Here is a 27,796-nt window from a genome sequence, read left to right on the forward strand (position 1 = left end):
GTGACCCGCGGCCGCGGCCGAGTCCTGAGCCGACCGGGTCTCGGAGTGGGGGCGCGGGGGGACGGGGATCCTGGGTCCCCCGGCGCAGCCCCCGCGTGCGCCTGGTCGGCCTCGCGTGACGCGGGGTGCCTGCGCGTGTCCGCGCCCGGGGCGGGGACGCCCCTCCGACCCCTCCCCCGCGCTGCGCCGCCCACTCGGGCCGGACGGGGGCCGGCCGGGCTAGGGGCGCCGCGGAGGCGGGGCCGGGCCGGGCGGCTCCGAGTGGCCGAGCGCGGGCTGGAGCCGGGCGGCGCGCCTGTGGAGCGCTGGGGGCGGCCCGGGGCTGAGCATGGAGCGGCGCGGCGGAGGTGAGGGGGAGGGGGGGCCGGGCTGGGAGGCGACCCGGGGGCGCCCCCAACTTGTGCGCGGCGGTGGGCGGGTGGGGAGGAGGCGTCCCCCAGCCGCCCGCACTTAATAGAGGCGGGGAGGGGGGGGGGTGTCGGGGGGCCCTGGAGGGTGGGTTGGGGGCTCCCGGCTTCCTATCGCGGAATGCGAACTCGTGATCCCAGACTCGATCCCGCTTGACTAGTCCTTGGAGTTTGGTGGGGGGAGACTTTCCCCAACTCTTCAGCCCCCAGAACAGGTCTGCGGGAGTTGGGCTTAGCCAGACCTGCCCGGGGCCCTGGCCGAAGCCAGCACCCGGCTGCCCCCGGCCCACGAAGGGGGTGTGCGTGCGCTGGGCCAGAGTGATTACTCAAGGAGTGCTGGGAGAGCCAGGGGTTCCCTTTCCCACAGACACAACGCGTTTCTCAAAATGGAGCCTCCACTTGCCCCTCCTCTCTCGGGCTCCCGCTCTTGGAGCCCGGCTGGCTGGGCCTGGCTTTCCAGAGGCCTGGCTCTGGCTCCTTGGGCGTCTGACTCTCGGGGCCCAGCTTTCATGTCTCTTCTGGGTTTAGGGGCCCCTGGCTCTGTGGGGTTCAGGTCCCTGGGCTCACTGGTTCAGCCTGTCTCCCTGACCCTGGGGTCTCTGTTGAGTCTTTGTCTCTGGTCGTTTGGGCCCCTGTCTTTCTCTGAGTCCGCCTGTCTCCTCCCCTTACTTCTCACTTTCTCAGTGCTCACTGAAGTGGGCAAATGCAGACAGAGGTGCCAGCCTCCACTGCCCCCTAAGAAGCCCCTAACCCCACAGCTTTCTCTATGCCCTGGAGTGGTGGGGGAGAGGGCAGGAGAGGCGGTGCCCCGGCTGCCTGGCTCGGGGCTGGCACTTGCCGATGGGCTCAGCGCACCCCCACCCCCCCCCACCCCCGCTTCCAGGCTCAGTCTGGATACCTTCCCGGTTCTCATGGTCTCCTGACTTGAGTGGGGAGTGGAGGGGGAGCCTCGTGCGATACAAGCAAGAAAGAAGGGGAACGGACCCGGCAAAGGAGTCAGATAATGTGTCCGTCCTTTCCCCACACTCGAATGAGTGACAGAAACCAGGCTCCTGCTCACCTAGGTGGCCCTGCTCGCCACCCAGGCTCCCACCCACTCTCACACATGCTCTGTGCGCACACTGCTCTGCACCCGCTTGTGCACACTCACTTCCCTGTTCGTATGCAGTTTCCACGTAAACATGTGAATGGACATCTATCCAAAGGTGTTCTCTTCTCTCAGTCACGTTCATACAGCACAAATTTACTTACTACATATGCAGTTACCACTTTTACGTATTTCCTGAGAGTGATCCGGAGGCACGCACATACTCGTGCACATATGAACTCACACATACGAATATACGAATGTACTCATACCTCTAGTCAAACATACATACACTCAGATGCACTCGCGTTTTCACACATTTTCACATACACGCGAAGTAAGTTCATTTCCATGCGCCTGTGCGCAGCCCGACACACACCGATGAGTACAAACGCACACTCCTGTTCCGACTCGATTCTGTCCGCTTCTTGGCCCCCGCTCTGCATGATGATTTCAGCAGATGCCTGAGTCCTGGTCTTCGGCCTCAGGACTGGGGAGGGAGTTCCGGGCGGAGACTTGCTGTCCGCTTCCAGGAAGGAGCAGAGCCTGGGGAGGTGGAGCCCTCTTCCCTGGGTTCCAGGGAAATGAGATCTTAGAGCAGCTGCCAAAGGTGATGGTGGGGCTTCTACCCTCATCCCCTCCGGGTTACTCTGGGGAATGTCTAAAGCCGCATGGTTTCTTAGAGGTTGGTGGCATGCCTGTGTAGGCTCCTTTAGGCCTGATTGATTGGGTATGGTGAGGCCGGGAATTGTCATGGAAACACGCATGAGCCTGTATCCACGTCTGGAAGGCGGGAGACCCCAGAGGGCACCTGTGGGCTCCCTAAAAGCTCTGGGTTTCTTGTTTGGCCAGCTCCATCCTTGCTGCCTCTCTGTCTGGGAGAAACTGAGGCCCAGCTGGGGGAGGCTGGGCACTGCCTGGCCTTGGCTCTTTATTCCCTAAATGCCATCTGAGTGGCTGCTGACTCTGTCCCTGAGGTTGCCTGTGCCCAAACTGCTCTCTAATGAGGACACCTGTCCTAGGGGACCAGGAACATGTGCTGGGAGCTGGCAGAGAGCTCCCTCCTAAACTTGAGTCCTAGCCTCCATGAGGGATGCAGGTTTAGGCTGGGGCCTGGGCCTCTGCTGTTGGGCCCTGCGTAACCACCAGGCCTCACATCCCATCATCATCTTTGCTTGTAGAGTCAGTCCTTAGCCCTGTTCAGACCAGAGCTGGGCAGTGGTCTGGGTCCCAGGAAGAAGTCAGGTTCGTGCTAGTGCTTGGAGGGGGAAGTTGTGGGCAGTCAGGGGGCTGTTTGTCTTGGGACGCGGGGTCAGGAGAGGGACTCAGGGACTCAGATAGGGAGGGACCTCAAGGTGAAGGGACTCTTACACCCCTGCCCTGCTCACAGGTTCCCCTGGAGGCCCTTGGCCAGGCCTGAGCCCCTGTCGCCATGGCCATTGTGCAGACTCTGCCAGTGCCACTGGAGCCCACTCCTGAGGCCACCACTGCCCCACAACCTCCAGCCATGGGCAGCGTGAGCAGCCTCATCTCAGGCCGGCCCTGCCCTGGGGGGCCAGCTCCTCCCCGCCACCACGGACCCTCTGGGCCCACCTTCTTCCGCCAGCAGGATGGCCTGCTACGGGGTGGCTATGAGGCACAGGAGCCACTGTGTCCAGCTGTGCCCCCTAGGAAGGCCGTCCCTGGTACCAGCTTCACCTACATCAACGAGGACTTCCGGACAGAGTCACCCCCCAGCCCGAGCAGTGACCTTGAGGATGCCCGAGAGCAGCGGGCACGCAATGCCCATCTCCGCGGCCCCCCACCCAAGCTCATCCCTGTCTCTGGAAAGCTGGAGAAGGTGAGGACCAGCCCTTCCTTTGGGGCCTGGGTGGAATCAGGAGCCCCTGAAGAAGCCGGAATTTGAGGGTCGATTCAGAGGAGAGAATGTGGGCTCCCGATTCACCAGACCTGGGTTCTAATCCCAGCTCTGCCTCCTTCTAGCTGCATGACCTTAGGAAAATCACTTAACCTTTCTGAGCCAAAGTTTCTGCATCTGTAAAATGGAGGTAATAGGTTAGCTCTCATGTGATCGTTGTGAGCATTCAGTCAAATAATGTACGTAAGGGTTTAGCCTAGTACCTGTCACATAACGTACTCAATAAATGTCAGCTGCTCAAGTTACTGTTACTGCACAACAACTACATGTCTGATGTTGAACGGGGTCTTTGACTTTGCTGAGCCTCCGTTTCCTCATCTGTAATATGGGGATACTGATGATATTTTACTTGTATGGCTGTTGTAATGATAAGAGATGAACCTTTTAAATTGCTTGATGTAGAGGACATCGGGAGGCCCTCAGCCGGTGGTAGCATTTATTATTAACATGTGGGGATCGGGACCCCAGATGGGAGGGCAGGGAGTATGATAAGGGCTTTGAAAGATTGGGCAGCTGATCCCCAGTGTCCCATGGCACCTCATTTCAGAACATGGAGAAAATCCTGATCCGCCCAACAGCCTTCAAGCCAGTGCTGCCCAAACCTCGAGGGGCACCATCCCTACCTAGCTTCCTGGGTCCTCGGGCCGCCGGACTGTCTGGGAGCCAGGGCAGCCTAACCCAGCTGTTTGGGGGCCCTGCCTCGTCCTCCTCTTCCTCCTCCTCCTCGGCTGCTGACAAACCCCTGGCACTGAGTGGCTGGGCCAGTGGCTGCCCATCGGGGACACTGTCTGACTCCGGCCGAAATTCACTGTCCAGCCTGCCCACCTACAGCACCGGGGGTGCAGAGCCAGCCAACAGCTCCCCAGGCGGGCACCTGCCCTCCCACGGCCCCGGGCGGGGGGCACTGCCGGGTCCAGCCCGAGGGGCCCCTACTGGGCCCTCCCACTCGGACAGTGGTCGGTCTTCCTCCAGCAAGAGCACAGGCTCCCTGGGAGGCCGTGTGGCTGGGGGGCTCTTGGGCAGCGGTGCCCGGGCCTCCCCTGACAGCGGCTCCTGTGGGGAGCGCTCTCCGCCCCCGCCCCCACCCCCGCCACCCCCTTCGGATGAGGCCCTGCTGCACTGTGTCCTGGAAGGAAAGCTCCGAGACCGTGAGGCAGAGCTGCAGCAGCTGCGGGACAGTCTGGACGAGAGTGAGGTGACCATGTGTCAGGTGTGGTCAGCAGCGATAATGGGGGTGGCATGGCAGGACATCCAGAGGTGCTGGGGAGTCCGAGGAGCATTTCTGTTTGTGCTGGGTGGGGGGGGCGGTCCCCAGCCCAGCTGTCCGGCGTAACCTGCAGAGTGGTAAGGAATCGAAGCCAGCACCACCGTCTGCTGTCTTTCAGACTTGAGCAAGATACTTAATGGTACTGAGCCTCGGTTTCCTCATCTATAAATGGAGATATTTATCATGAGGATGAAGTAAGGCAAAGGCTGTAAAGTGCTTAGAATAACGCCTGGCACCTAGAAACTTCTACGGAAGCGCTTGCTATTATGGATATTGTTTCTAGCGTCCTAAAAGTGGTTGTGATTATTGTCGCGATCATTATCCCGGTGCAGCGGAGCCTGCCGTCCCTGAGCCCAGCCACTGGGCCGCCAGAGCAGTCGGTGACCGGGGAGTTGTGGGCAGGCGGGGCTCGGGGTCCGGGCGGGGGGAGCCGCCAGGACCCAGGGCCGCCTTGTCGTCCCCAGGCTTACGAGGACCGGCAGCGGCACTGGCCGCGGGAGCGCGAGGCCCTGCGGGAGGACGGTGCGGCCCAGGCACAGCGGGCACAGCGGGCCCAACAGCTGCTGCAGCTGCAGGTATTCCAGCTGCAGCAGGAGAAGCGGCAGCTGCAGGACGACTTTGCACAGCTGCTGCAGGAACGAGAGCAGCTGGAGCGGCGCTGCGCCACCTTCGAGCGGGAGCAGCGGGAGCTCGGGCCGAGGCTCGAGGAGACCAAGTGGGAGGTGGGCCAGACCAGGAGGGGCAGGGAGCGGGGCCTGCTGGGAAAAGGAGTCCAGCCATACCCACCCCCTCTGGCCTGCTACTGCTAGAGGACCCCCCCCCACCCTCCCCTCTGTGAGATGAAGCTCCCCCTCTGGCCTTCCTTTCTGGGTGGGGGTCTCCCTGTGCCACCCTTGTGGGGCTCCTCAGCAGTCGGGTTTAGCGCTCACACAGCCAGTGGTGTTCCCACCCGCTGCCTCCCGACCAGTTAAGAATAAGAACGTAGTGCTGCTGTGCCCCGGGCACCGTTCTATGTCATATGGGGGGGATCTTCTAATCCTCCTAACAGCCCTGCCAGCTGGGTGTTGTTAACATCCCCGTTTGAGGAAACTGAGGCCCAGAAAGGCTGGAGCCCAGAATTACAGCTAGTCCGTGGCAGGGCTGAGATTTGAACTCAGGCCATCTGGCTCTAGTGTCTGTGCTGTTAACCAAGACACCGCGGTGCCTGCCTGTGGAAATGCGGGCACTGCCCTCAACCGCACCCACTCCTGCACGGCCTGCCACCAGCCTGTCCCCAGGGCTCGGTGGTGCTTCACGATGGTTTAAAGACACCTGCTCTGAAGGAGAAAGATCTGGATCCGTTATTTCCCTTCAGCCACTTACCAGCTGTGTGACTCTGGACATATCACTAAGCTTGCCTCAGTGTCCCCATCTGTGTTACGGGTGTCACGATCAGAGAGCCTCTCCCCACATACCCTGCGTGATCTCAGGGCCTGACCCCCCGGGAGAACTCTTCTCACCATCCTTCTCCATTCCTCCCCCCACAACAGGTGTGCCAGAAGTCAGGCGAGATCTCCCTGCTGAAGCAGCAACTGAAGGAGTCTCAGGCGGAGCTGGTGCAGAAGGGCAGCGAGCTGGTGGCGCTGCGGGTGGCGCTGCGAGAAGCCCGAGCCGCACTACGGGTCAGTGAGGGCCGGGCGCGGGGCCTGCAGGAGGCGGCCCGGGCTCGGGAGCTGGAGCTGGAGGCCTGTTCCCAGGAGCTGCAGCGGCACCGCCAGGAGGCCGAGCGGCTGCGAGAGAAAGCCGGCCAGTTGGACACCGAGGCCGCCGGACTCCGGGAACCCCCCGCGCCACCTGCCACCCGCCGACCCCTTCCTCCTGGCGGAGAGCGATGAGGCCAAGGTGCAGCGGGCAGCGGCCGGGGTCGGGGGCAGCCTGCGGGCCCAGGTGGAGAGGCTGCGGGCAGAGCTGCAGCGGGAGCGGCGGCGGGGCGAGGAGCAGCGGGACAGCTTCGAGGGCGAGCGGCTGGCCTGGCAGGCGGAGAAGGAGCAGGTGATCCGCTACCAGAAGCAGCTGCAGCACAACTACATCCAGATGTACCGGCGCAACCGGCAGCTGGAGCAGGAGCTGCAGCAGCTCAGCCTGGAGCTGGAGGCTCGGGAGCTCGCCGACCTGGGCCTGGCCGAGCCAGCTCCCTGCATCTGCCTGGAGGAGATCACCGCCACCGAAATCTAGGGCCCTCGGCGTCCCGGATCTGCGGGGAGCCTTGCCGAAGGGGGGGGTGGGGGCGGGAGCCTCAGGTCCACTGAGGGCCCCAGAGCCGCCCGTCCCCCGCCCCCCGGGGGTCCAGGCCTCTGGGCCTCTGCCAAGAACTTGGGGCTGCCCTGTGACTCGGATGAGCAAGATCGGACTCCTCGAAGGTCCCCGTGTTCACTGTCACACAGAGGTTCCTGCTCACTCCACCCGTTTCACTCCCCAGCTGCCGCCATTGCCACTCTGCCGACCGCATTCATCCCAGACGCCCGGGGTGGGTGGGGGGGGGGCGGGGGGGGTGCTGGGAAGAAGAAGGGGTTCCCTCGTTTCCACACTCCCCTACCCCGAAGCCAGAGAGAGCCAGACAGTGCCAGCTGCTCCAGATGTGCCTGCCCCCACCCTGCCCATGTCGGGCGACAGGGCTGGGACTGGGGTCTGACACCCAGGTTCCAGCTCTGCAGCCTGTCTCCCAGGGTGAGGGGCTGTAGTCAGACCAAAGGAAGAACTCAGAAACGTCTTGTTTATTTGTGTTTGTGACCAAGTGGCCCCTCCCCACACCCAGGTTTATGGCCTCGTTTTCACTTGTATATTTTTCCACACTGTAAATTTCTTGTACAAACCCAAAGAAACAAATTAAAAATTTTTCTGTTTGTAAAAAAAGACGAGTGTGCTAGAGAGAGTTGATGGGAACTTCTTTGACCCCGACTCCCACCTCTTTCTGACCCCTCGTGGAGGTCTTGGGGAGAGAAAGGGTGATGGGGGATGGACAATTCCAGTGGAAAGTGTGAGATCCTAACGGACCACCACATGAAGCGGTCTCCCAGGACTTGAGAAACTAGAAAAGCTTTCCATCCTATCCCTTGCACAGAACACTGCTTGGGGCTGGGGGACGGATGCAATGACCCCTCCGGGCCCTGAGAGTCCATGTTCCTCAGTGCTTGGGGGCATTAAAGGGGGCCTCATGAGAAAGGGCCCGCCAGTCCCAAGCTCCAGACCTTGGCTTTCTCCCAACCTCTCCCGGTCGTGGGAGGTTGGGGGCAGTGCGCGGGTGACACAGCCTACCCCGCAGCACCTTGTCCTTGACACCAAGTTTATCTGGAAAGGGCAGAGCCTTAGTGACAGCGGGGGAGGGAAGAGAGTGGGGAGGTCTGCGCCAGCAGTGTGGAGCTCTGGGAGGAGGCAAGTCGAGGAGGAGTGAGAGGTTCCTGAATCCCGAGAGGAGGGTAGGAGGGGAGGTCTGGGAGACAGCAGGAGGGTCCTGGGAGGCAGCGGGAGGATCTGAGGTCAGTGGGAAGAGTCCCGGCATAGGTGGAGAGAGTCTGGGGTTAGTATCGGGAGTCCGGAGGGGTTGGAGAAGGGACTGGGCTCGCGGTCCGCTGGAGGAGACTGGCATCAGTGGGAGGGATCTGGGAATCGGTGGGAAGAGCATTTATGGGAGGTTCTGGGAGGCAGTGGGAAGGAATGAGTACCAGGAGGGGGTCAGCGGGCAGGGGAATGGTCAGCAGGAAGGCACTGATCGGCGAGGGCTGACGACTCGGGGGGTAAGGGTTGTGGGCTGGGCCCAGGGACCCTGACCACAAGCTCCATGGGCTCCCGAGCCTTGTTTCGATAAGCTCGGCGGATGGTATCTACTGCTCGCTGGTGGGTCACCTGCTCCAGGCTCTCTCCATCCACTGCCACAAGCTCGAAGCCAGCCTGGGATGGGAGTGGGAAAATCACAGCCCTCCCTTCTCAGGTCAGCCCAACACCCAACCTCTCACCTCCACCAGCGAGGACACTCCTCCCCATCTGGGTGGAGGGGATGGACAATGGGACTTTTGTGCCTGGAGCGGTCGGGGGCAGGGTGAGACACAGACAATGGCCCTTTGTCCCTTGGGGCTAGGGGTGGAACAGGATGGGCCACCCTCAGGCCCAGGCTGGCATGAGGGGACAGATTTTTCCCTAGGCTTGGTCATCTTGCAGTCCTGACCCCCCTGCACCCAAGCCTCCTCCCATGGCCTGGTCTAAACCTGTCTGGCTGGAAGATGAGCATGTTCTAGCCCCACTCCCGCCAGAATTCAGCTCTGGGCCTCAGGAGTGGGCCTGGGTGCTCTTCACCCACCTGCAGGGCCCCACTGACGAAGGCAGCCCCCCCAGGGAAGATCTTTTCTATCTTCACCATGGGCTGCACCTTGGACTCAATGCCCCCAGAAATGCTGATGCCTGGCAAGAGAGAAGCAGTGGGTGAACGCGCAGCCACCCCCCTCCACCCAGAGCTCACAGGAGAAACCCAGGACCCCAACAGCAAGTCCGGGCCCGGACTTCTCCCTAATCCCCATATTCTATTATTACTCAGTCCTCAACTCCAAAAATCGTCTACTCCCACCTCCACAATCTACCCCCATACCCCAATCTTTTCTTAAGCCCAAGCCCCCTAGTTATAGCCCAAAACCGAGCCCACAGACCCCACCAAACCCAAGAGCCCCACCTGCCAGGCCCAGGCCCACCTGGACTCACCCAAGGACTGCTTCATCTTGGACAACGTGACTATCCTCAGCTCCCCGCCAGGGGCCTTCGCGGCTGTCTCCTCGGCTGTCCCACCAGTTCCATTCTCAGAGGGGCCTTGGTGGCCTCCCGCCTTGGCTGCCTGCCCATCCAGAGGTCGAGGCAGAGGTGGCCTGGCCTTCCGAGGCTTGTGGTAGCGCCCGTTGGCCACGCTCTGGGTGGAGATAGGTGCTGGAGACGGGGAGCGCCTGCATCCTGGGGACTTGCCTCGGCCCCGGCTGCGGCTGCGGCTGCGGCTGCGGCTGTGGCTCCGGGCAGGGCCCTGGACCTGGCTCTGCCGCGGGTCCTCCAGGGTCGGGGGTTCTGTCAGCAGCCAGTTAGGCCTTGGGGGCCTGGGAGCCACGGGGGGTGGTTGCGGAGGGGGGGTGCGGGTGCTTCGGTGTGGGGTGAAGGCATCTACCGGCACGTCTTGGAGAGGGGGGATCCCTTTATGAGGGTGGCGGGGAGCAGGGGCCCCCAGGGAGAGCTGGAGGCCCCCCAGCCGCTCCCTCAGTTCCCCATCATCTTCCTCCTCTGAGAAGCCGTTCACAGGCAGCAGATAGAAACCTCCACGGCTATCTGGGGAAGAGGGCCGATGTCAGGCAGGCTGCCCCTCCTTGCCCTTGCTGGTGCCAGGCCCCAGTCCTTGCCTTTGCTGGGGTAGGGCCTGGGGGACCCAGGCGTGGGTTTGCTTGGGCCCTGCGGCAGCTTTGCCACAGTGAGGGACACTGCCCGGGTTCTGTTGGAATAGTATTTTCATACTTTCCATCGCGATATGTGTCGTAGAAAAAATATCGCTCGCACACCACACTGGCAATTTCTCGGAGATTATTGCAGAGAGTGAGACTAGATTTCAAAAGTGAGTGGGTCTAAAACCAATTATTAAGGAAATAATAGTGTGGGTGGTGAGTAGAGACGATAAAAATGGTTCCGGTGGACAAGGGACTTCCTTCAGGGAACCAGACAAACTTCTGAAGCCTGGATACCCTACACGGGGGCAGGGGCAGAAGGCCCCTTTTCCCTTCCCTAATACCCCATCTGTGTGCCCCCTCCCCAGGCTCTGGGACTCTTGACTGACCAGGCACGGGCGTGACGAGGTGACGCTTGGGAGGTGCGTCTTGCTGGGCTGGTCTCAAGGCAGGAGGCCACACTGGTGGGAGAGGAGATCCGGTCAGAGACAGGGGGCCCAGCGGGGGACACGGCTGGTCATCTCTGCCCCCTCTCCCCTGGGAGACTCCACTCCCATCCCCACCCGGGGCTTAGGGTCTACAGGTCCCACCCTCTCCCCACCGCCCAGCTGCTGACCTGCCCGGCTCTTAAGGGCCTCAAAAGCCTCCAGCTCCACGGGCATCACCATGCTGTCAAAGCGGCCCAGGTCCGTGGGGGCCACCACACTCCTGGGGAGGGCAAGAGATAGGGGGTGGGCAGGGGCACAGTTCTGGAGGTAGGGGGAGTTATTAGAGGTCCCCTTTCTGCCCCCCAGCCCTCCCCACACCCTCCGCCCCACCTGATGTCCCTCAGTAGCAGCAACTTTGCGGGCCTGTCCAGAATGGCCAGCAGGGGCCTCACCAGGTCCTCCACACCGCCCTCGTGCACATACTGCAGAGAGAGACCCAGAGGTCAGATAGCAGCACGGCCATCCAGAGCTGGGGGGGGGGGACGCGGGGGGGGGGGGCGCTGCTTGAGCATGTGGGTTTCCCCACGTTTAGGAAGGCTTCTCCCCAACCCCGGGCTGTTCACAGGACGGTCTTACGTTGGTGACTAGGTGGAAGCCTGCGATAATAACAGACCTATAATAGCAGCAACAACAATGACAGCTTTGGAGCAAGCACTTTTTTAAGCCTTTTACATATGATCTCTCATTGAGCAACCCTGAGAGATGACATTAATTATCCTCGTTTTACCGGTGCGGAAACTGAGGCTCAGAGACGAGGACTTTGCCCACGGCCACACAGGTAAGGAAGTGTGAAGAGGGACTGGAACCTGAGAAGTCTGGCCCTTGCCTGCTCTGGTGCCAGAAAAGGATGTGCAGGCAGCGGGCTCTCTTCCCCACCCCCACCTCCCAGGCAGAAGGAAGGAATTTGAGCCAAACACTAGGCCGCGGGCCTGGGAGGCCCAGCATATGTCTGCACATAGACCTACCAATTAAGCTTTGTTCAGGGCTGGAATGGGGACCTTAGGGAAGGGGCGGCTCGACAGAAAGCCTACCCAGTCAGTACCCGGGGGGTGGGGGGGGGGTGGGGGGGGTTGGGGGGAGGCCCTTCTGCCTGGCACTGCCCGGATGCCACCAGCCACACCCCACTAACGCAGACAAACTGGTAAACCGAACGCTGGGAGCCACCCTGCTTGGATGGCACACCGCCCCCTGGTGGTGAAAGGGAGACACGTACTGATTCAGGGAGACGCACGCACAGCGTCCTGGACAGGGATAGACAGAGACACAACACAGCAAGCCCTGGTGGTCAGAGTGAGACGTTCAGAAACACCCGGAAATAAGTTGTCAGCCACGGGGCCCTAAACCACACACAGACTTACAGGGACTCAGACAAACACGTATCAAAAATACAACCCCACATGTCGGGAGAGGGATACATACAATTGCACAGAACCAGTCTCTTACATACACACTTCAAGTCCACCAACCTGCATTCAGCACCTACTACGGGCCTGGCCCTGCACTGGGCAGTGGGGGCACAAGGAAGATGACCCTGTTCCAGCTCCTTCAGAAGCCAGTCTGGTGGTGGGAACAAGGGGCAGGATGAGCCACGTGCCCCAGTGAATTCCAAACCACTGGCAATGAGGCAGAGGGAGTCTCAGAGGAGGGTGGCAAGACCGGAGTTGGCTTCTTGGAGGAGGCGGCATTGACGCTGAGCCCTTTTGGTCTGTTTGTTGGCTTCCATTTACACTTACTCTTAAGGATGAATGCAGGGAACAACATGCAAGCTGGGAGGAAGGCGCTCCAAGGGAGACGTGGCATAATGGGCAGAGAGAAGTTTAACTTAGCCGCGGGGTACATGAAGGGCCTCCGTGTAGGCCGCGCACGTCGTGACTCCCAGAGGCAGTGCTCTGGAGTTGTGCAGTTCATCACCTGTACACCCCTATGTAGTGGCCAGCAGAAGATAATGACGTGGTGATGTGGTGACCATGGGAGAGCTGAGGTTAGTGGTTGGGGAGTCAAATCGGGGAAGGCCTTGAATGTGAGCATAAGGAACTCTATTCCGCCAAAGATAAGAGGTTGCAAGGGGGTTTGGGGAGTGTAAAGTGATCAAAGAGGTGACTTATAAAGCCTGGTCTGGTGGCTGTGGAGAGACAGCACAGAGGAGGAGAGAGAGGGGAGGCCCGGTGATCTGAGTCACTGGGGGAGATTTACTAATCATTCTGGCCAGAGCTCTACCCCAGAGGGCCTGATCTCTTGGTGAGGGTGTCGTGCGGGTCAAGTTTGGGTGGTGTGCAGGTGCTGTGGGGGTGCAGTGAGAGGTGGTCCTGGTTTGGACAGGGTGGGAGGAACAGAGGGATGATGGAGAAGGACCTGACCAAAGAAACGGACACATCACGCCACCTAATGGCCGGAGCTCGGAATTGCAAACTCACGGCGGCCGGGGCGCGCCACCCCACTTAGCGCTCAGAGTGGAGCAGGCTGATATTTACGGAGTTTAGCCCAGAGAACCTTAGTTTCCCCCCAACACGCACCCCATCTGCAGCTCTGCTGTAAACCAGACTTTGGTAAAGGGCCACAGGAATTACTGGGCCTCAGTCTCCACGTGACCCACACGTGCCTTAGCCACATACACGCTCACACACAGATCCGTCATACAGTGAGTGAGACGGATGACTCTCTCCGTCACAGTGAGTGAGACGGATGACGGTGACACAAACCCAGGGACCCCACGGACACACAAATGTACACATCACACAGTCACACAACACAGCCCTACCCCGACCAGAGTGAGAGAGCTTTGGGGGGTTGGGGATCACAAACTATGCCCTGGAACCCCTCAGTTTGTCCTTGCACACAGGCTCACACGTGCACTGATGCAGGCACATCACAGGGACCCCAGCACAGGAAACCTGGGGGTCTTTGAGGCAGAGGGATAGGGGAGGGCCCACCAATCCCCCTGGAAGGGATAACCTGTGCCTCCCACAGCCTCCCCAACATTCAGGCCGCAAGGACTGCCTCACCTCTAACTTGCACCCCGCCCTGGGGCCCTACTTCTTGTCTGAAGTAGAAGGAAACAGATGTAGATGTCGGAGGAGGCTCGGGGTGTGTGTGTGGCGGGGGGCAAAGGATAACTTACCTGGGTAACAGGGGAGGGGGTCCGGCATGAGGCTGGGCCTGTCGGCTGACCCAGGTGCAGAGGGAGGCATGTGGCAGGGAAGGCTGGGGTTGAGAGGAGGAGGAAGGCAGTGACTGCGATGTGCCCCCACTCATCACCTGTCTGGCTCCGTCTCAGCTGAAATATCACCTCCTCCAGGAGGCCCCCCTAGACCTAATTTGTATCTCTTGGGTTATGTTCTCATGTTTTTTCCTTTCACAGTACTTCACATGATTTGCCACTACGGGTGTCTAGGTTCTAGTCGTTGTAACTCCCCTTCCTGCCTGTAAGCTCAGTGTGTGTGTGTGTGTGTGTGTGTGTGTGTGTGTGTGACAGGAGTGACTCCTGCAGTTTCTGACCACTGACCTCACGGCCTCGATCCCAGATAGCCGGAGACAGTGGCCTGAATGAACGAGGGGCTGGGTGACCGTGTGCTGGAGTTGGGGGCAGGCTGGAAGCTCACCCGGGAGCAGTGGCGGGTGACTGCCAGCACCTCGTCGTCAGTCAGCAGCCGTCGGGCCAGGTCCTGAATAAGGGGCCGTCGGCTCTCCCAGGCTTGCACCCGCTCATCCACATCAGGGAGCTGGCCAGAGGGGCTCCCAGACCTGGCAGAGAGGAGGGCCCGGCCCCTCTCCCGCTCTGTAGGGCAGGAACGAAGGTGTATGATGAAGGAGCCAGGAGACATCGAGGGGGAAGTAGGGGCCTCTCTCAACTGGGTCGGACCCCAGAACAGGTCCGTGAGAGGCCTAGGTGCCCCTGACAACATCCTGGCCTAGGCCGGATTCTCCCCTCCATGGCCTCCCATAGCAATCTGCCCACCAGTGGAGCACCAGTCCAGACCCCGTGGCCCCCATCACAGACCCCTTTACTAGTCTGTTCCTTAATGGTGTCCTAGCCCAGTGCCCTCTGGGCCCCCGAACATGCACTGTCATAGTACTCATTGGAGTTCTAGCACAGGCTTCCTCACCGCCCCCAAAATCTGTCTTTGGGAGTCCCAACCAAGCTCCCCAGTCCTCAAAAACGTACCCCAACATCTGTCTGCAGCCCTGTCTTTCCGAGTAAGCTTAGTCCAATGCTTTTAGCTGCCCTCAATACGCACCCAGTCCCCCATACTTGGCCCCAGCTGAGTTTAGCCCAAAGCTCCTTAGCAGCCCCCAACATGCACCCCATCTGCAGCTCTGTCACCAGGCCTTGTTAAAGGGATGCTGAATTACCGCGTCTCAGTCTCCATGTGACAAACTTCTGCACGGGCCCCACTGCCCCTGCCGTGGAGAAGAAGGGTTAAGCTGAAGGCCCTGGCGCCCAACCTGCAAATGGGGCTTGGGGGGGCTCAGGGACGGCTGGACCACTGGCTGGGATGAAAAGCTCAGGCTGGGAGGAGGTGGAATGGGGAGGCCCGAGGCCAGGCCATGAAGGTCTTGGGGCCACGGTCAACTAGGGACTTCATTCATAGGCAGCGGAAGTCCGTGAAGGTTTGGGACCAAGAGAGGGTACAGTTTGACCTCTGCTTGTGGAGACTCATTCAGAGGCAAATATATGGGGGGAAGAACCCCGAAGGGAAGGTGGGGGGAGGGCACCTACCTTCAAGGGACAGAGAAAAAAAGAAGAGCCTTTGGAGGAGAGAGAGGAGAGGCCAGAGGGATGGGAGGAGAATCAGGAGAGAGCAGGGCCCCGGGGGCTGTGGAAAAAGAGATGGGTTGAAGAGGTGGAAGCTGGCCTGGCCTCATTTAAAGAGTCTCTCCCGTGAGACTCTCACTTTAGCCCCCCAGGAGGGGCAGGGCCAGCTCCTACCCAACACCCACTCTCCCTCCGGAAACAGCACCCCGATTTCACCTGGGGACCCCCATTCTCGGTGCATGTACTCCAGAGTGGGCACAAGACACAGGCTGGCCCATGAGAGCACCCCCCCAACCCCCCCCCCCACAGCCATTTGTTGGGCATGTGGTCCCTGCTGGGTCAGTGAGAACCTAGGACTTCAGCCGGAACTATTTAAGAAGCTTTCTTGTCCCTGGGTTGCTAAGCAACAGTGGCCATCTTAACTCTGAGTGGGCAAAACCTACATGATAATGAAGCCAACCCAGGGGAAAATGGAACCAAAGATGAAGGGGGCAGATGTCTGATGAGAGTGTTTAAATCTTTAGACCCACTTACATCAGTAGCTGAGCCAAGCAGTGCTTTAAACCTAATTTGAGTTGAGTTTCTGGCCCATACAACCCCAAGAGTCTCAACTTGTCCACTCTCGGTCCAGTCTCTGAACCTCACCTGAGAGACGAGAGGCCCTCTCTGAGGGTCCTTGAAGCCCCTGACAGAGTGGAGCCTGCCGAGGCCCTTCTGCTTGGGCCCTGCTTTAGAAATGACCTTGCTCAAGGATGGTTCTAGAGCTGGGTAGGGCCTGTGGAGCTCTGGCCAGGGGAGATGTAGCCACGTATTCGAGGAGAGGAGCCCCCTACCCACCTCAGCACCAAGGGCACAGGGATCTGACCCAAGCCCTTCAACTTCCTTGCTATGTTGTGCCTCTATCAGATTTCCTTTCTGGAAAGTGGGGAGACGAGACAGTATAACAATAACCACTACATTTTCTGAGCACCTTCCATATGCCAGACGAGGTCCTTAAGTGGTTTACATCCATACATACACTTATTCCTCACTATTCCTAAAGAAATAGGTATCATCACTCTCACTTTACTCATAAGGGAACAGGCTTACAGGGGCCAGTGGTTACTCCCAGCTCGTAATAAGCAGGGTGGGATTTAAACCCAGAGCTGCTGGATGCCAACGTGGGCCCCACCTGCGTCCACCCCATCCCATCTGACCGGCATGGCGCTTACCTTTCTCCGGGTCCAGGCGAGGGCGGGGCTTGGCCGGGGTCCCTCTGTCCAGCGTCCAGGCCTCTCTGTGCCCGTCCCCTGCCAGCCGCCCCTGCCGCCCTCCCTTGAAGAAGAGGTTCATCAGTGTCTTGGAGCGCTGCAGGGCTCCCTTCTCCCCAGGAGACCCCAACTTCTCCTTCTTCCTCTGCCTCTTCTCCTCTGCAGACATGAGGGAGCGCCCGCGGGGCTGGAGTGGTGGGCAGAAGGGAAGGCCGAGGGGCAGGGGTATGAGGAGGGACAGAGAGGAGAGAGAGTAGGGGGCAGACAGGACCTGAAGCTTTGTGGGGAGGTGGTGCTGGAGGTAGGGGTGGGTGTCCTCCTCCAACTTTCCACCCTCCCCCACCCCACAGCTCTAGTTCTTTGAGGAGTCTCCAAGAGGGCTGGTGTGTGTGTGTGTGTGTGTGTGTGTGTGTGTGTGTGTAGGGTGGAAGGGATGGGTTAGGACTGGTTTGGGGCCCAAAACTGACAGGAAAACAAACTGGGGCTTGGGGGCCAGGACCAGTTTAAAATGGGGCCCAGAGCAGCATCGAAGTGTATCCTGGGGCTGCAACTGAGGTTGGGTCAAGGCCCGGGGCAAAGGGAGGTTTGGGGCCCAGGACAAGGTGCGAGGCAGGTTTGGGACTGGGAGTTTCGGAGAGAACATCAGCCACCCATCCCCCTACGTACCCCACAAGGTCAGGTGGCTCTGGGATCTTGTGATGGGGGGCCGGGGTCGGCTCAGGGCCAGCAACAGGGCAGTCTTGGGGGACTCCGAGAGTGCAGAATCGAGGCGGCGGGCAGGCCGGGGCCCATCGGAGCGGATGGCTGTGTCCCTGAGGATGACGGTGGGCCTCACGCTGCACCAGGTCTCCACGCGGCCCCCCACATCGGGCTCCGTCTGCATGGCTGTGTCCGCCCGCCCCCAGCCCGGCCCCCGACCGCCGGGCTCCTCAGGCCCCAGGCAGACATCCATGCGGTCGGAGGGCAGGGAGCCCGAGCCCTCGGCCGAGCTGTAGGGGGCACTGGAGGCATAGGAGGAGACGCTGGAGCTGCTCTCAGAGGCCGGGGACAGCTGCTGTAGCACCCCGTTGCTCACTGCAGGCAGTGGGGAAGGCGGGGGCGGCTGAGGGGAAGGCCAGGCTGCAGACCACCCTGGGCTTGGGGGTGGTCGGGGGGTGGGGTAGTGTGGGGCAGCAGCCAGGGCTGGAAGCACGGGCTCCGGGGAACCGGTGCTCAGCAGTCCTGCCACTGACTTAGGCAAATCAGTTCTCCTCCACTCACCGCAGGACCCCAGAGCCAAGGGGAGCCTGGAACCAAACCTGCAGCTCCTCGGAAGGGAGCCCAGAAATGGCGCTGGGTGGTGTGAAAGTCCCAAGGAGGTTTGCTCCTCCTGCCCAATTATTCTTCAGAGACTCTGACCCACCCTTGGGCCTCAGCCCTTTCCCTCCAACCCATGGACCTGAGCCACTTACATCGGTCCAGCCAACAGTACTCAGAAACCATCTCTTTGTAGGCAGGGTACCGGCCAGTCTCCTGGGAAGAGCGCGGTGGGCATAGGAAGGCATGGGGGAGTGGGCAAGAAGGGGGTGGGTGAGAAGGGGGATGAGAAGGGGGGTAAGTGAGTAGGAGGGATGAGAAAGGGGGTGGGTGGAAGGAGGGGTGGGTGAGGGAAGACGAGAAGGGGGTGGGTGAGAAGGGATGGGGTTAAGAAGGGGGAGTGATGGGACAGGAGTAAACTTTTCAACCCCATCTCTCTCTCTCATCCAAGTTCATCATGCTCTAGACAAACAAGCTGCTTTATTTCTCAACATGCCAAACTCCTCTGTACCTCAGAGCCTGGTACTTGCTGTTCCTTCTGCCTTGATTCTCTTCCTTCAACTCACCTTCTGGCCAGCTCCTCCCTCTTCGGGTGTCACTTCCCCAGAGAGACCTGCCCTGACCGCTCTGGCTAAAAGGGCCTTCCCAAATTACCCCTCCCACCTCTCTGTTAATTACGGTGTAGCACTCGTCACAGTTGGCCCACATCTAGTGTGTCCGTCTCCCCCGAGGAGCAGAGACCTTGCCTGTCTTGTTCACCGTGGCAGCCCCGGTACCTGTCATAGTGGCCATCATGTAGAACGTACTCGAAAATGTTCAGTGGATGAATGAGGGGCAGAGCGGGAGAGAGGAGGAGTGTTTGGGGTCATGTGAGAGGAAGGAAAGGGAGAAACGGGATGGGGGGGGGGTGGTCGTGGGATGGGAAATAAGGTTGCAGAAGGAGAGGAATGGCAGAGGAGGCCCTGAAGGGCAATGTGGGTGAAAGCTTGGGAAAGGGAAGAGAGCAGGGCAGGGGCTGGGACTGGGCACTAGCGGAGAGCGAGACGTCACCTCCTCTGGAGACAGAGTGAGAAAGACCTGATCCTCAGGCAAGTGTGAGACCCACATGAATAATGAATGCAGGTGCCTCCCCTGAAATCCAATCTCTGGCCCCAGCCCAGCCTCTTTGCCCTGTGCCCACGTCCTGCCCAAAGCCACAGCTACCACCCCACCCTCTGGGTGGGACATTTTCTCCTTTCAGCCCAGGTCCTCCACCACTCATATGAAGGGGCACTGCCCTAGGCATCTGAAGAGCAGGACTGGACCCAGGCCCTGCTACTGACCAGCTGAGTAATGGACTGGGATTCCTGAGTTACTCTGCCTCTCTGAGCCTCAGTTTCTTCTTCTGAGAAATAGGGACGAGCGCAATGCCTGCCCTCCCTCTCCGATGGCTATGGCAAAACCATAGACTGTAGAGCGATGGGCATAATGATGTACTAGAGCGGTCAGGGAAGTCCTTCTATAGTCTGGCCTCTCCCTGATACCCACGGTCCTGCCCACCTTGATGGTCAGCATGATGTGTGTTTGGCCCTTCAGCACCTCCACGGCCTGGCTGTGGCTGATGTCGTCGAACCTGACGCCGTTGGCCGCCAGGACCTGGTCCCCCACCTTGATGCCATTCTCCTCGGCCAGCCCACCGTGGTCCACTCTGGGGTCAGACAGGAGGCGGTCTGGTCGGCTGCCTAGCCTGCCCTCTCTCACCCTAGTCCAGACTCTCTTCCCTCGGATACAGGGATGCCCCAGCCAGACTCCTTGGCTCTTCTCCCGGAGCCCCCCACCCCTCTCCAGACCCCACCCCTGACCCAGGCCCTCCTTTGGACATGTCATTGGCCAGGCCTCGCTTGTTGATCCCCGCCCACTGCATGCCCCGCCCAGCGCTCACTTGGACACATAGATGCCCAGGCCGAACTCCTTGCCCCCGCGGATGTTGAAGCCCAGACAGAAGTCGTCTGACGTGGTGTACAGGTGGACGATGCGCCGCACGCCATCCTCCGAGCCGCTGTCAGACGGCGTTGATCGGCACTTCTCCACCACCAGCCGCCGGTTCACCACATCCACCCTGGGACAACAGCAAGGGGCCCTCGGCCTGGGCCCCCCATCCACCACCACCACCCCCCCTCCTCCCAGCATCCTTGACAACCGCACGGGAAAGGAGAGGTTGCCTTGGGGGACTCCCCAGCCCAGGGACGTTCAGTGGGATGTAGATTTCGCCAAATTTGGAAAACGACCTGGATCTCCTCTTTTTACGGAGCAGCTCCATCGTGCCCAACTCCCTACAAGAGCCCTGAGGGGGAGATGCTGTTGCCACCCCCAGGCTCACAGCAGAGGCTGGGCGGTGTTGGGGGCAGGGCCGCTGGCCTCTGGGATGGCAGGGTTGGGAGGAGGGCTGGGGAGAGACACGGCCTTGTCTTATTTCAAGGTCAGGCCTTGGGATCCCTGTGTTTCCGGTGCCCTGGGTGGAGGGAAGAGTAGAAGCCACACTAGTCAAGTTCCACGCAGAGCCCTGTGACCTCGGCCTCTCCTGCGGGGGGGGGGGGGGGGGGGGGGGGGGGGGGCGGGGACTGGATGGGGAGGGGAAAAGCCAGGGCTGGGGCCAGGCGTTCTCACCACGTGGTCTTCTCTTTGGAGTATTTGATGCCAGGCACTCGGCCCATGCGCCTCACCATCATGTGCAGGCGGCTGCTGCCAGTCAGCACCTTCACGGCGCTGCCCATGGTGGTGCTCTCCAGGCTCAGCCCATTCACCTCTGTGATCTTGTCCCCCACGCACAGGCCGGCCCGCTCTGCACCAGGGGAGGGGCGTGGCTGGCAGGGGCCACTTGGGAGAAGTCCTCCAGGGTGAAGCTAAGCCTCCCGCCACCACACAAGGCTCCCTGGGGTAAAACTTCTTCCGTGAAATTGGGGATCCCCAGGTGAAGTCTGAGTAGTCCTTATGAGACTAGGGACCTGTCCATTAGCCCACTCCACCCTGGGAGGGGGCCCCATGTCCCCACTGGATCGGGCCCTCCAAAGCTGAGGACCCTTTCCTCCCATCCCTGATAAGAGCACCATCCTAAGCCAGAACCTCGCTCCTGGGAGCCCTGCTCACCTGCACTGCTCCCCTCCTCCACCTTGCTGACGAAGATGCCCAGGCCATGCTCCGAGCCGCCCCGCACACTGAAACCCAGTCTCCCTGCTGGACTCTTCTCCACCCGGACCGCATGGATGATGTCGCTCTCATCACTGTTGGCTGTGTGGTGGTGTGGGTGGGAGGGACATAGGCATGACTCCCATGTCCTTTCTGGGCACAGAGGGCCCCTGGGTTTCCCAGGTTGGGGCCTGCAAAGGCTGGGTTTCTAGGCAAAGATACCTAAAGCTCTAAGGCCTGAGGGCAGCCAATTTCTGAGTTCCCTATTGGTGGTTTTGAGGCCATGGGCCAGGGAGAGTGTGGGAATAGGCAGGACAGGACTCCACAGTAGAAGCCACTGCTCTCCTTCCCTTATATAGGTGAGTGTGTGTGCGTATGTGTGTGTGCGCGTGTTCGTGTGTGCAGGTGTGTGTGTGTGTGTTTCTAATGCTTACTCAGCTTCTCACACCCACAGGCCTGAGATAGGACAAATTCCTACAAATCCTGTCACTCTAAGGGTCAGATGGATAGAGAAGAGGTTCAAGATTCCATTCGATAGGGCAGAGTTGAGCAAATTTGGGCTCTTCAGCTTGCACAGAAATGAGTATGCTAATCTTCAAACAGTTGAAGAGCTATTCTGTGAAAGACATTGGATGTTTTTGTTTGTGTAACCCAGAGGACAGAACCAAGCCTGAGATAGAGGCTATCTATCTAAAACCTTCAGCTGTCAGACAACGGAATGAGTTTTGGAGAGATAATGAGTTCCCCATCTTTGGAGGCATACAAGCTGACCCCTGATAAATCCTTGTCTGGGATATTGTGGACGGATCCCCGAGGCTCCTTCTATCTCTTCAACTCTGTGATTCTGGAGGTAAGGGCTCTAGGAGCTACTTGACTATATGAGGAGAGAAACCCAAAACACCACTATGTTGCAGGGTTTGCCCAGAGCCCAGAGGGGTCCCCTCCATCAGTGTTGGGAAAAGTCAGAGGAGCAGGGTCCCTAGGGGCTGGAGCTGTCAGGGAAAATGATTTGGAAGCCTGAGATGAGTGGGATTTGGTTGGAGGGGGGGAGCAGAAAGGGAGGGCACTATTGAAGAAGGGGATGGAGTGAGTCCTTGAGAAGGCCTTTGGTTAGAGAAAAATAAGAAGACTGCAGAGGGAAGCTAGGTCTCAGGTGAGAAGGTGAGAAGATGAGATTTCCTCTTGAACAAGGCTTACTCTAGAGGTGTTTCTGGGGGACAAATCTCTCTCTCTCTCTCTCTCTCTCTCTCCTCTCTCTCTCTCTCTCTCTCTGTGATCTAAGAGAAATCAGGTTACAATACATGAGCAGAACAGCTCAGGAAGAAATCTCCAAGGGCAGCCTGTGGGCATGGATGGTGCAGGACAGAGATGTGCGATATTCTAAGGCTTCCTGGCTGATTCTGACTGTATACGTCTCAACCCAGCCGAGGAGTCTATTGCTTTCCTGCCCCCCAACCCTCTTTCTTCTCAGGCCCTCCCTAGGGCCTTCCTAGGGCCCTGAGCCAGAGGGATGCCACACTGGGGTTTTGAGCATAGGAGCTTGGGGCCTCTGAGGATGGAAATTTCTCTACCTCCACTACCCTAGCCTGGGCCACCAACCTCTCCCTCTAGGCACTCACAGCCTCCTCACTGTCTCCCCACCTCCATTCTTGCCTCGTTTAGACCATTCTCTACAGTGGCCAGAGCCAGCTTTTACAGTAGACTGCTTATTGAGAACTTCAATGCCTGCTCCGGCTTCTAGAAGGAACTCCACAGCCCCCCCTGCCCAGTAAGGCCCTCCATGGGCTGTCCTCTACCCACCTCCCTACCCTCACCTCTGGCCACCATCCCTAGCCTCACTGAGCTTTGGCCAAACTGATCTCCTTCCTGTTCCTCTCACGGGCCAATCATTTCAGTGTTCCCTCAATCCTTGATACTCTTGTCCAGACTTTTGTAAAGCCAGCATCCATTCTGCAGCCCCTCCTGGCTCGGACACCGCTTTCTCGGAGAAGCCTTCCTGGACTACCCTACCTAAAGAAGTCCCTTCCCTTCTTCCCAGATGGTCTCTATTAGAGCGGTTCTCAAAGCATGCTCCCCAGACCAACAGCAGCAGCGGCACCCAGGAACTTATTCAAAAAAGATGTATACCTGGGGCACCTGGCTAGCTCTGTTGGTACGACATGCAACTCTTGGTCTTGGGGTTATGAGTTCGAGCCCCAGGTTGGGTATAGAGATCACTTCAAAATAAAGTCTTAAAAAATTATATAACAACAATGTGTGCTCTTGCTCTTCACTACAGACACAATGAATCAGAAGCTCTGGGTGTAGGACCCAGCAACTTGTCTTTTAACAAGCCCCCCCACCCCAGGCAATTCTGATGTATTCCAAAGTTTGAGAACTGCTACTCTGTCGTACCGTCCAAATTAGTACCTCCAAGATTCTTACCATCCTTTCTCATTATTTGCTTATTCATATATTATTTATTCATATACTGATTATTCATATTTTATTGTCTGTCTCCTTCCACTAGATTGTAAACTCAATCGTGGTAGGGACTTTGTAATTCTTTTCTGCCAATATATCTCCAATGTGCTGCGCAGCACTTGATATCTGCTAAGTCTTTTTTGAATGAGTAAAAGAATAAATGGATGAATGAGTGAATAGACCAATGAACAAGGAGAGTGAAGAGTAAGGGCTGGTTTGGATTAGAGGATGCATTTCCTTTGGGACCAGCTGAGTTTGTGGAGCTGGTGGGAACTCGTGGGGGTGATGGGGGTAGCACTTTCTCCCTTCCCACTGTCTCTCCCTTATCAGCTATTTTAGGCCTCTGGAATGGTCTGAATAGTAACAAGGGGGAGAGGTTCCAGGCTTCGGGGAATTGGGAGATGTTTGTGCTCGGGCAGAGGGGGAAGATTCTGGGCTCAGAGCTTCCCAGCCCAGACAGGGTAGGGGCTGGCAGGTCAGAGCAATGCCCCAGTCCTCCCATTGCTGGGAGACCCTGCTCTCCTGGCTGCACTGGGGCTCTAGGGTGAGGCAGAAAGAGAGAGCAATCCTGGAACTTCTGCAAGAGGATCTTTAGCAGGACAGTGGACAGAGCTGTTACATCGTAGCTGGGCATGGTGTGCGTGGTTGTGAAGGGGAGGTAAAACATAGTTGTTTTAATACAATGGGACTTACAAGGGTCCTGCCCCAGTGCCTTCCCTGTCCCCTACCATGTCTCCTAGCTCCTCTCAGGACTTCTGCTCCATGACCCGAATGACAGTGCTGACCCTCAGCAGTGCCCTACAGCTCACCTAGGGGTGAGGCCCATCATAGTAGATGATGGGGGTGGGCATGCTGGGCCACTGAGGCAGGAAAGCCTGCTGCCTGAGCAACATGGCTATCCCTGCCTCAGTGGCCCAGGAAGGAGAACAGAGATGCCCAGCTGGGTCAGAGGGGAGGAAGAGGGTCTGAAAAGCCCACTCTGGGATCCAGCCAGGGGAGTTCTGCTCGCTGAGAGACAAAAGGGGAGCTGGAGACATTAATGGCATCTGGCCCGCAGAGAGCCCAACCCCGGGGCGGGGGGTCCCCATTCCCCATGGGCATTCAAGGTCCTGCCTTACTCACTAGCTCTGTGTCGCCTCACATCTGTCACTGCAGCCTGGCTGTCTCCTAATTGCATCCCCCCCCCCCCCGCAACTTGTACTCTTGTTTTCCACTTCCAGCCTTATCTGGGATACCTCTACCCCAGCAGCAGCTGTTCTCATTGCTCTGTCTCTAAGCCCTGCTACCCTGTAAATTTCTGGAAGGTGAAGATTGACCTTTATTTTTCTCTAGGTCCCCTACAGGACCTAAGCAGGGCTGGTATAGAACAGGAGTGCAATGAAACAGCATTGGGCAACTACAGAAGATTAGGTACCCCCTGATTAGGTACCAGGGCTCAGTCCTGGGACTCCCTTCCTGATCCTCAACCCTCCTCTTCTCCCCACTTTTTGGAACATTTGCTGCTCTACTTCTATTTCTTTTCTTCTGTATCTGAAATCTTTTATTATTATTATTATTATTATTATTATTATTTACTTATTTGTTTTTTTTAATAAATTTTTTTAACGTTTATTTATTTTTGAGACAGAGAGAGACACAGCATGAACAGGGGAGGGGCAGAGAGAGAGGGAGACACAGAATCTGAAACAGGCTCCAGGCTCTGAGTGGTCAGCACAGAGCCCGACGCGGGGCTCGAACTCACGGACCGTGAGATCATGACCTGAGCTGAAGTCGGACGCTTAACCGACCAAGCCACCCAGGCGCCCCTATTATTTACTTATTTGAAATCATCTGTACACACACTATGGGGCTTGAACTCATGACCTGAGATCAAGAGCCGCACGCTCTCCTGAATGAACTGGTCAGGGGCCTCTGAACCTGAAATCTTAAATTCTGTCTGCTCAGTTGGGCACTGACTCCTCACAGCCCTGCACTGAGCTGGTCACACAATGGGCTGGTTGATGGGATTATATCATTCTCTATCCTGCCCCCCCACCAAAGGCATACACAAAGGGATTGGAGAAAGGCAGAGCCCATAGGATGGAGGGGCCAATTCAATACCCTATCTTGTTCACTTGGGGGCTAGCATACCACACACACTTTTCCGTGCCTCTGGGCTCCTATCTCCCACCTCTGACCTCTCTACAGCCCTGCAACACTAAAGGATTGGCCTAAACATAAGGAAAGGGCTGATAAGGTAGAGTATAAGGGTAAACAGAGACCCTCCACCTCCCACATCCTTAAGACTCCCATCACTTGGGTTCCTCCACCCATATTGGCTCTGCCTCCTCCTGCTTAGTGCTGCTGTCCCTTACCCCCACCCTTAGCTCCCGGCCCAAGCTGGGCCCCGCCCCCACCTTCGATGGGAGAGTTGATGAGGATGACACGGCCCATGGGCGATGAGGCTCGGATTCCGCGGGGGGGCCCATTCAACAGCCGCTGCTGCTGCTTCCTCAGCAGGTATCGCGTTGCGGAGCCCGAGTCGCTGCCCAGGTGGCCTCGGGAGGAGAGGGAGCTCAGAGAGCCCGAGCTTAGGTCTGCAAGGCCCAGTGGGTCGAAGCCCACCGCAAAACTGTGCGCCATTGTGGCTAGACTGGGGTGGCGCCCTACAGGTCCAGAAAGAATCTGCTAGCCCTGGAGCAAAGGGCCCCGCGTGCCCCGGGCTCCATGAGCCTTCCGTGCGGGACTGGGGTCTCAGGGACTGGGAGCCCCCCGCCTCCGTTGCCTCACAGCAGTGTGCACTCCAGGCCTGCGGAGGGAGAGCAGGGGTTGGGACAAGGGTGTGAATGTTGCCCTTGCTGCCTCCCAGAACTTCCACCCCTCGCCCTGATTTGAGCTTCCTGCCCTCCCATGCCCTAGGCCCCTCACGTCTCCCACCCCTGGCCCAGTCCAGACACCATCGTGGATTTTCGGAGTCATTTATACAACGCCAGTGGGAACCTCTCATTCACCCCTCATTCCTGCTCTCAGCTGAGTCATCCACCCCAGTGACCAGTTCTCAGTAGAGGCTGAGAGAGTGGAGATGGATTCTTGCGGGCCCTAGGGCTTCAAGTGGTGTGAGAGAAATTGGGGGCAGGACCAGTCACTGCATGCCTTTCCTTGTGTTTGTGGGCAGGGGGCTCATGTCTCGAGGCAGGGCGTCAGGACCTGGGACAGCTGCAGCCAATGGCCCCGGAGATTTCCCGACCGCCACAGATCCCTTGGCTCCAGGCTGCTGTCCCTCCCACCCCCTCTCCCGTCGAAAGGGGTTGCCTCAAGGTCTCCCAGGCTTGCGGGGAGAACCTGCTGGCTAGAGTCCCACAACATCGCGTCCCAAACCCGGAGCTAAGTCCCCCAGAGCAGCTCTGGGACTCAGAACGCAGCATCCCACCCTCGGCCCCCGCCTCTTGAGCTTGGCCCCCCTCACCTGCTTGTTGGTGCGGCGGCCGCCGGCCTCGCCAGCCAGCCGGTGGGCGCGGGCGCGAGCTCTTGCAGCGTCCGGGGAACCCCGCCCACGCTCCGCCTAGCTGCTGGAACAGGGCTGGCCTACGTAGCCCCGGGCTCCCATTGGCTGCGAGGGCCGCCAGTCACTCTCTCCGCCCCCTGTTTCGGGCGCTCGGGTCAGGCGTTTGTCACCTGGGCTGAGACCCCTGCAGTTCGAGTTCTGATGCCCCACCACGCCCCCACGAATTTAGGGTTTGGGTCACGCCTCGCCCCCTCCCGCTACCGGCTCAGCGCAGGGGAGCCCAGAACCGCGTCTTCTCCAGGCCAAGCTAGATGCTAGGGCTCGGAATTGTCACCCCTTCGCGTCACCTGTGAGGCCTCAGTGAAGGAATGTCACCTGGGCAGTGGGGGCGTGAGCATGAGGTGGGCAGGAGCGTGGGCTGGCGCCTGGGCGTGCGGCAGGCGTGCCCTGTAAGGTGACTGGATGAGTTGTGAAGTATATGTGTGTGTGGGTGGGTGTGGGTGTGTGTTTGAGTGTTGACTTCCTTCTCATGCGTCTTCCTTCTATGTCACAAAGTGTCTCTCTGGCCCCTCAGTTCTGGAAAGGGGACAGAGTGGATCACTGGTTCCAGGACACTAGGGGGAGGAAGAATCTTTCTGAGCCACTTGCTTGATGCAGACAGAGCTACCTTGAGCCTTCTTCCCCTACACCTCCCAGGGCAGGGACTGGGGCTAGGTCTGTGGTGCCGGGATAGGGATCGGGGACGTAAGGAAACTGGGACCTAGTGGAGCTAGG

At 58.9% G+C, this 27,796-nt stretch overlaps 2 protein-coding genes across 5 annotated transcripts; one reads left to right on the forward strand and one right to left on the reverse strand.

Annotated features, from left to right (window-relative positions):
* On the forward strand, positions 1-7,571 carry LZTS2 (leucine zipper tumor suppressor 2). The gene is given in 7 exon segments (XM_053909855.1): positions 1-347; positions 2,676-2,739; positions 2,885-3,334; positions 3,960-4,622; positions 5,144-5,401; positions 6,209-6,520; positions 6,522-7,571. Coding segments are annotated over 5 exon segments (2,013 nt in total). The 5' UTR covers positions 1-347; positions 2,676-2,739; positions 2,885-2,926; the 3' UTR covers positions 6,894-7,571.
* PDZD7 (PDZ domain containing 7) lies at positions 7,414-27,106 on the reverse strand. Of its 4 annotated transcripts, XM_053909852.1 has the most exons (17): positions 26,984-27,105; positions 25,935-26,326; positions 21,037-21,177; positions 20,557-20,731; positions 19,832-20,008; positions 19,450-19,597; positions 18,066-18,126; positions 17,281-17,688; positions 16,576-16,773; positions 14,962-15,009; positions 14,211-14,386; positions 10,942-11,033; positions 10,740-10,831; positions 10,513-10,584; positions 9,408-10,013; positions 9,013-9,113; positions 7,414-8,606 (listed from the first exon to the last, which is right to left on the reverse strand). In XM_053909852.1, exons 2-17 carry the CDS (start codon positions 26,158-26,160, stop codon positions 8,391-8,393), a joined length of 2,937 nt encoding a protein of 978 aa, XP_053765827.1. In that variant the 5' UTR covers positions 26,161-26,326; positions 26,984-27,105; the 3' UTR covers positions 7,414-8,390. The 4 variants fall into 4 exon arrangements, 2 of the variants coding, with proteins under 2 accessions (XP_053765827.1, XP_053765828.1); XM_053909853.1 differs by lacking the exons at positions 7,414-8,606; positions 9,013-9,113 and having other exon boundaries at positions 9,858-10,009; positions 26,984-27,106; XR_008424904.1 differs by lacking the exons at positions 7,414-8,606; positions 9,013-9,113; positions 9,408-10,013; positions 10,942-11,033 and having other exon boundaries at positions 26,984-27,106.
* Between the last annotated feature and the right edge of the window lie 690 nt (positions 27,107-27,796).

Source organism: Panthera pardus, unplaced genomic scaffold (genome assembly GCF_024362965.1).
Source record: "Panthera pardus isolate Hobbes unplaced genomic scaffold, ASM2436296v1 HiC_scaffold_22, whole genome shotgun sequence".
In the NCBI taxonomy this organism is placed as follows: domain Eukaryota; kingdom Metazoa; phylum Chordata; class Mammalia; order Carnivora; family Felidae; genus Panthera; species Panthera pardus.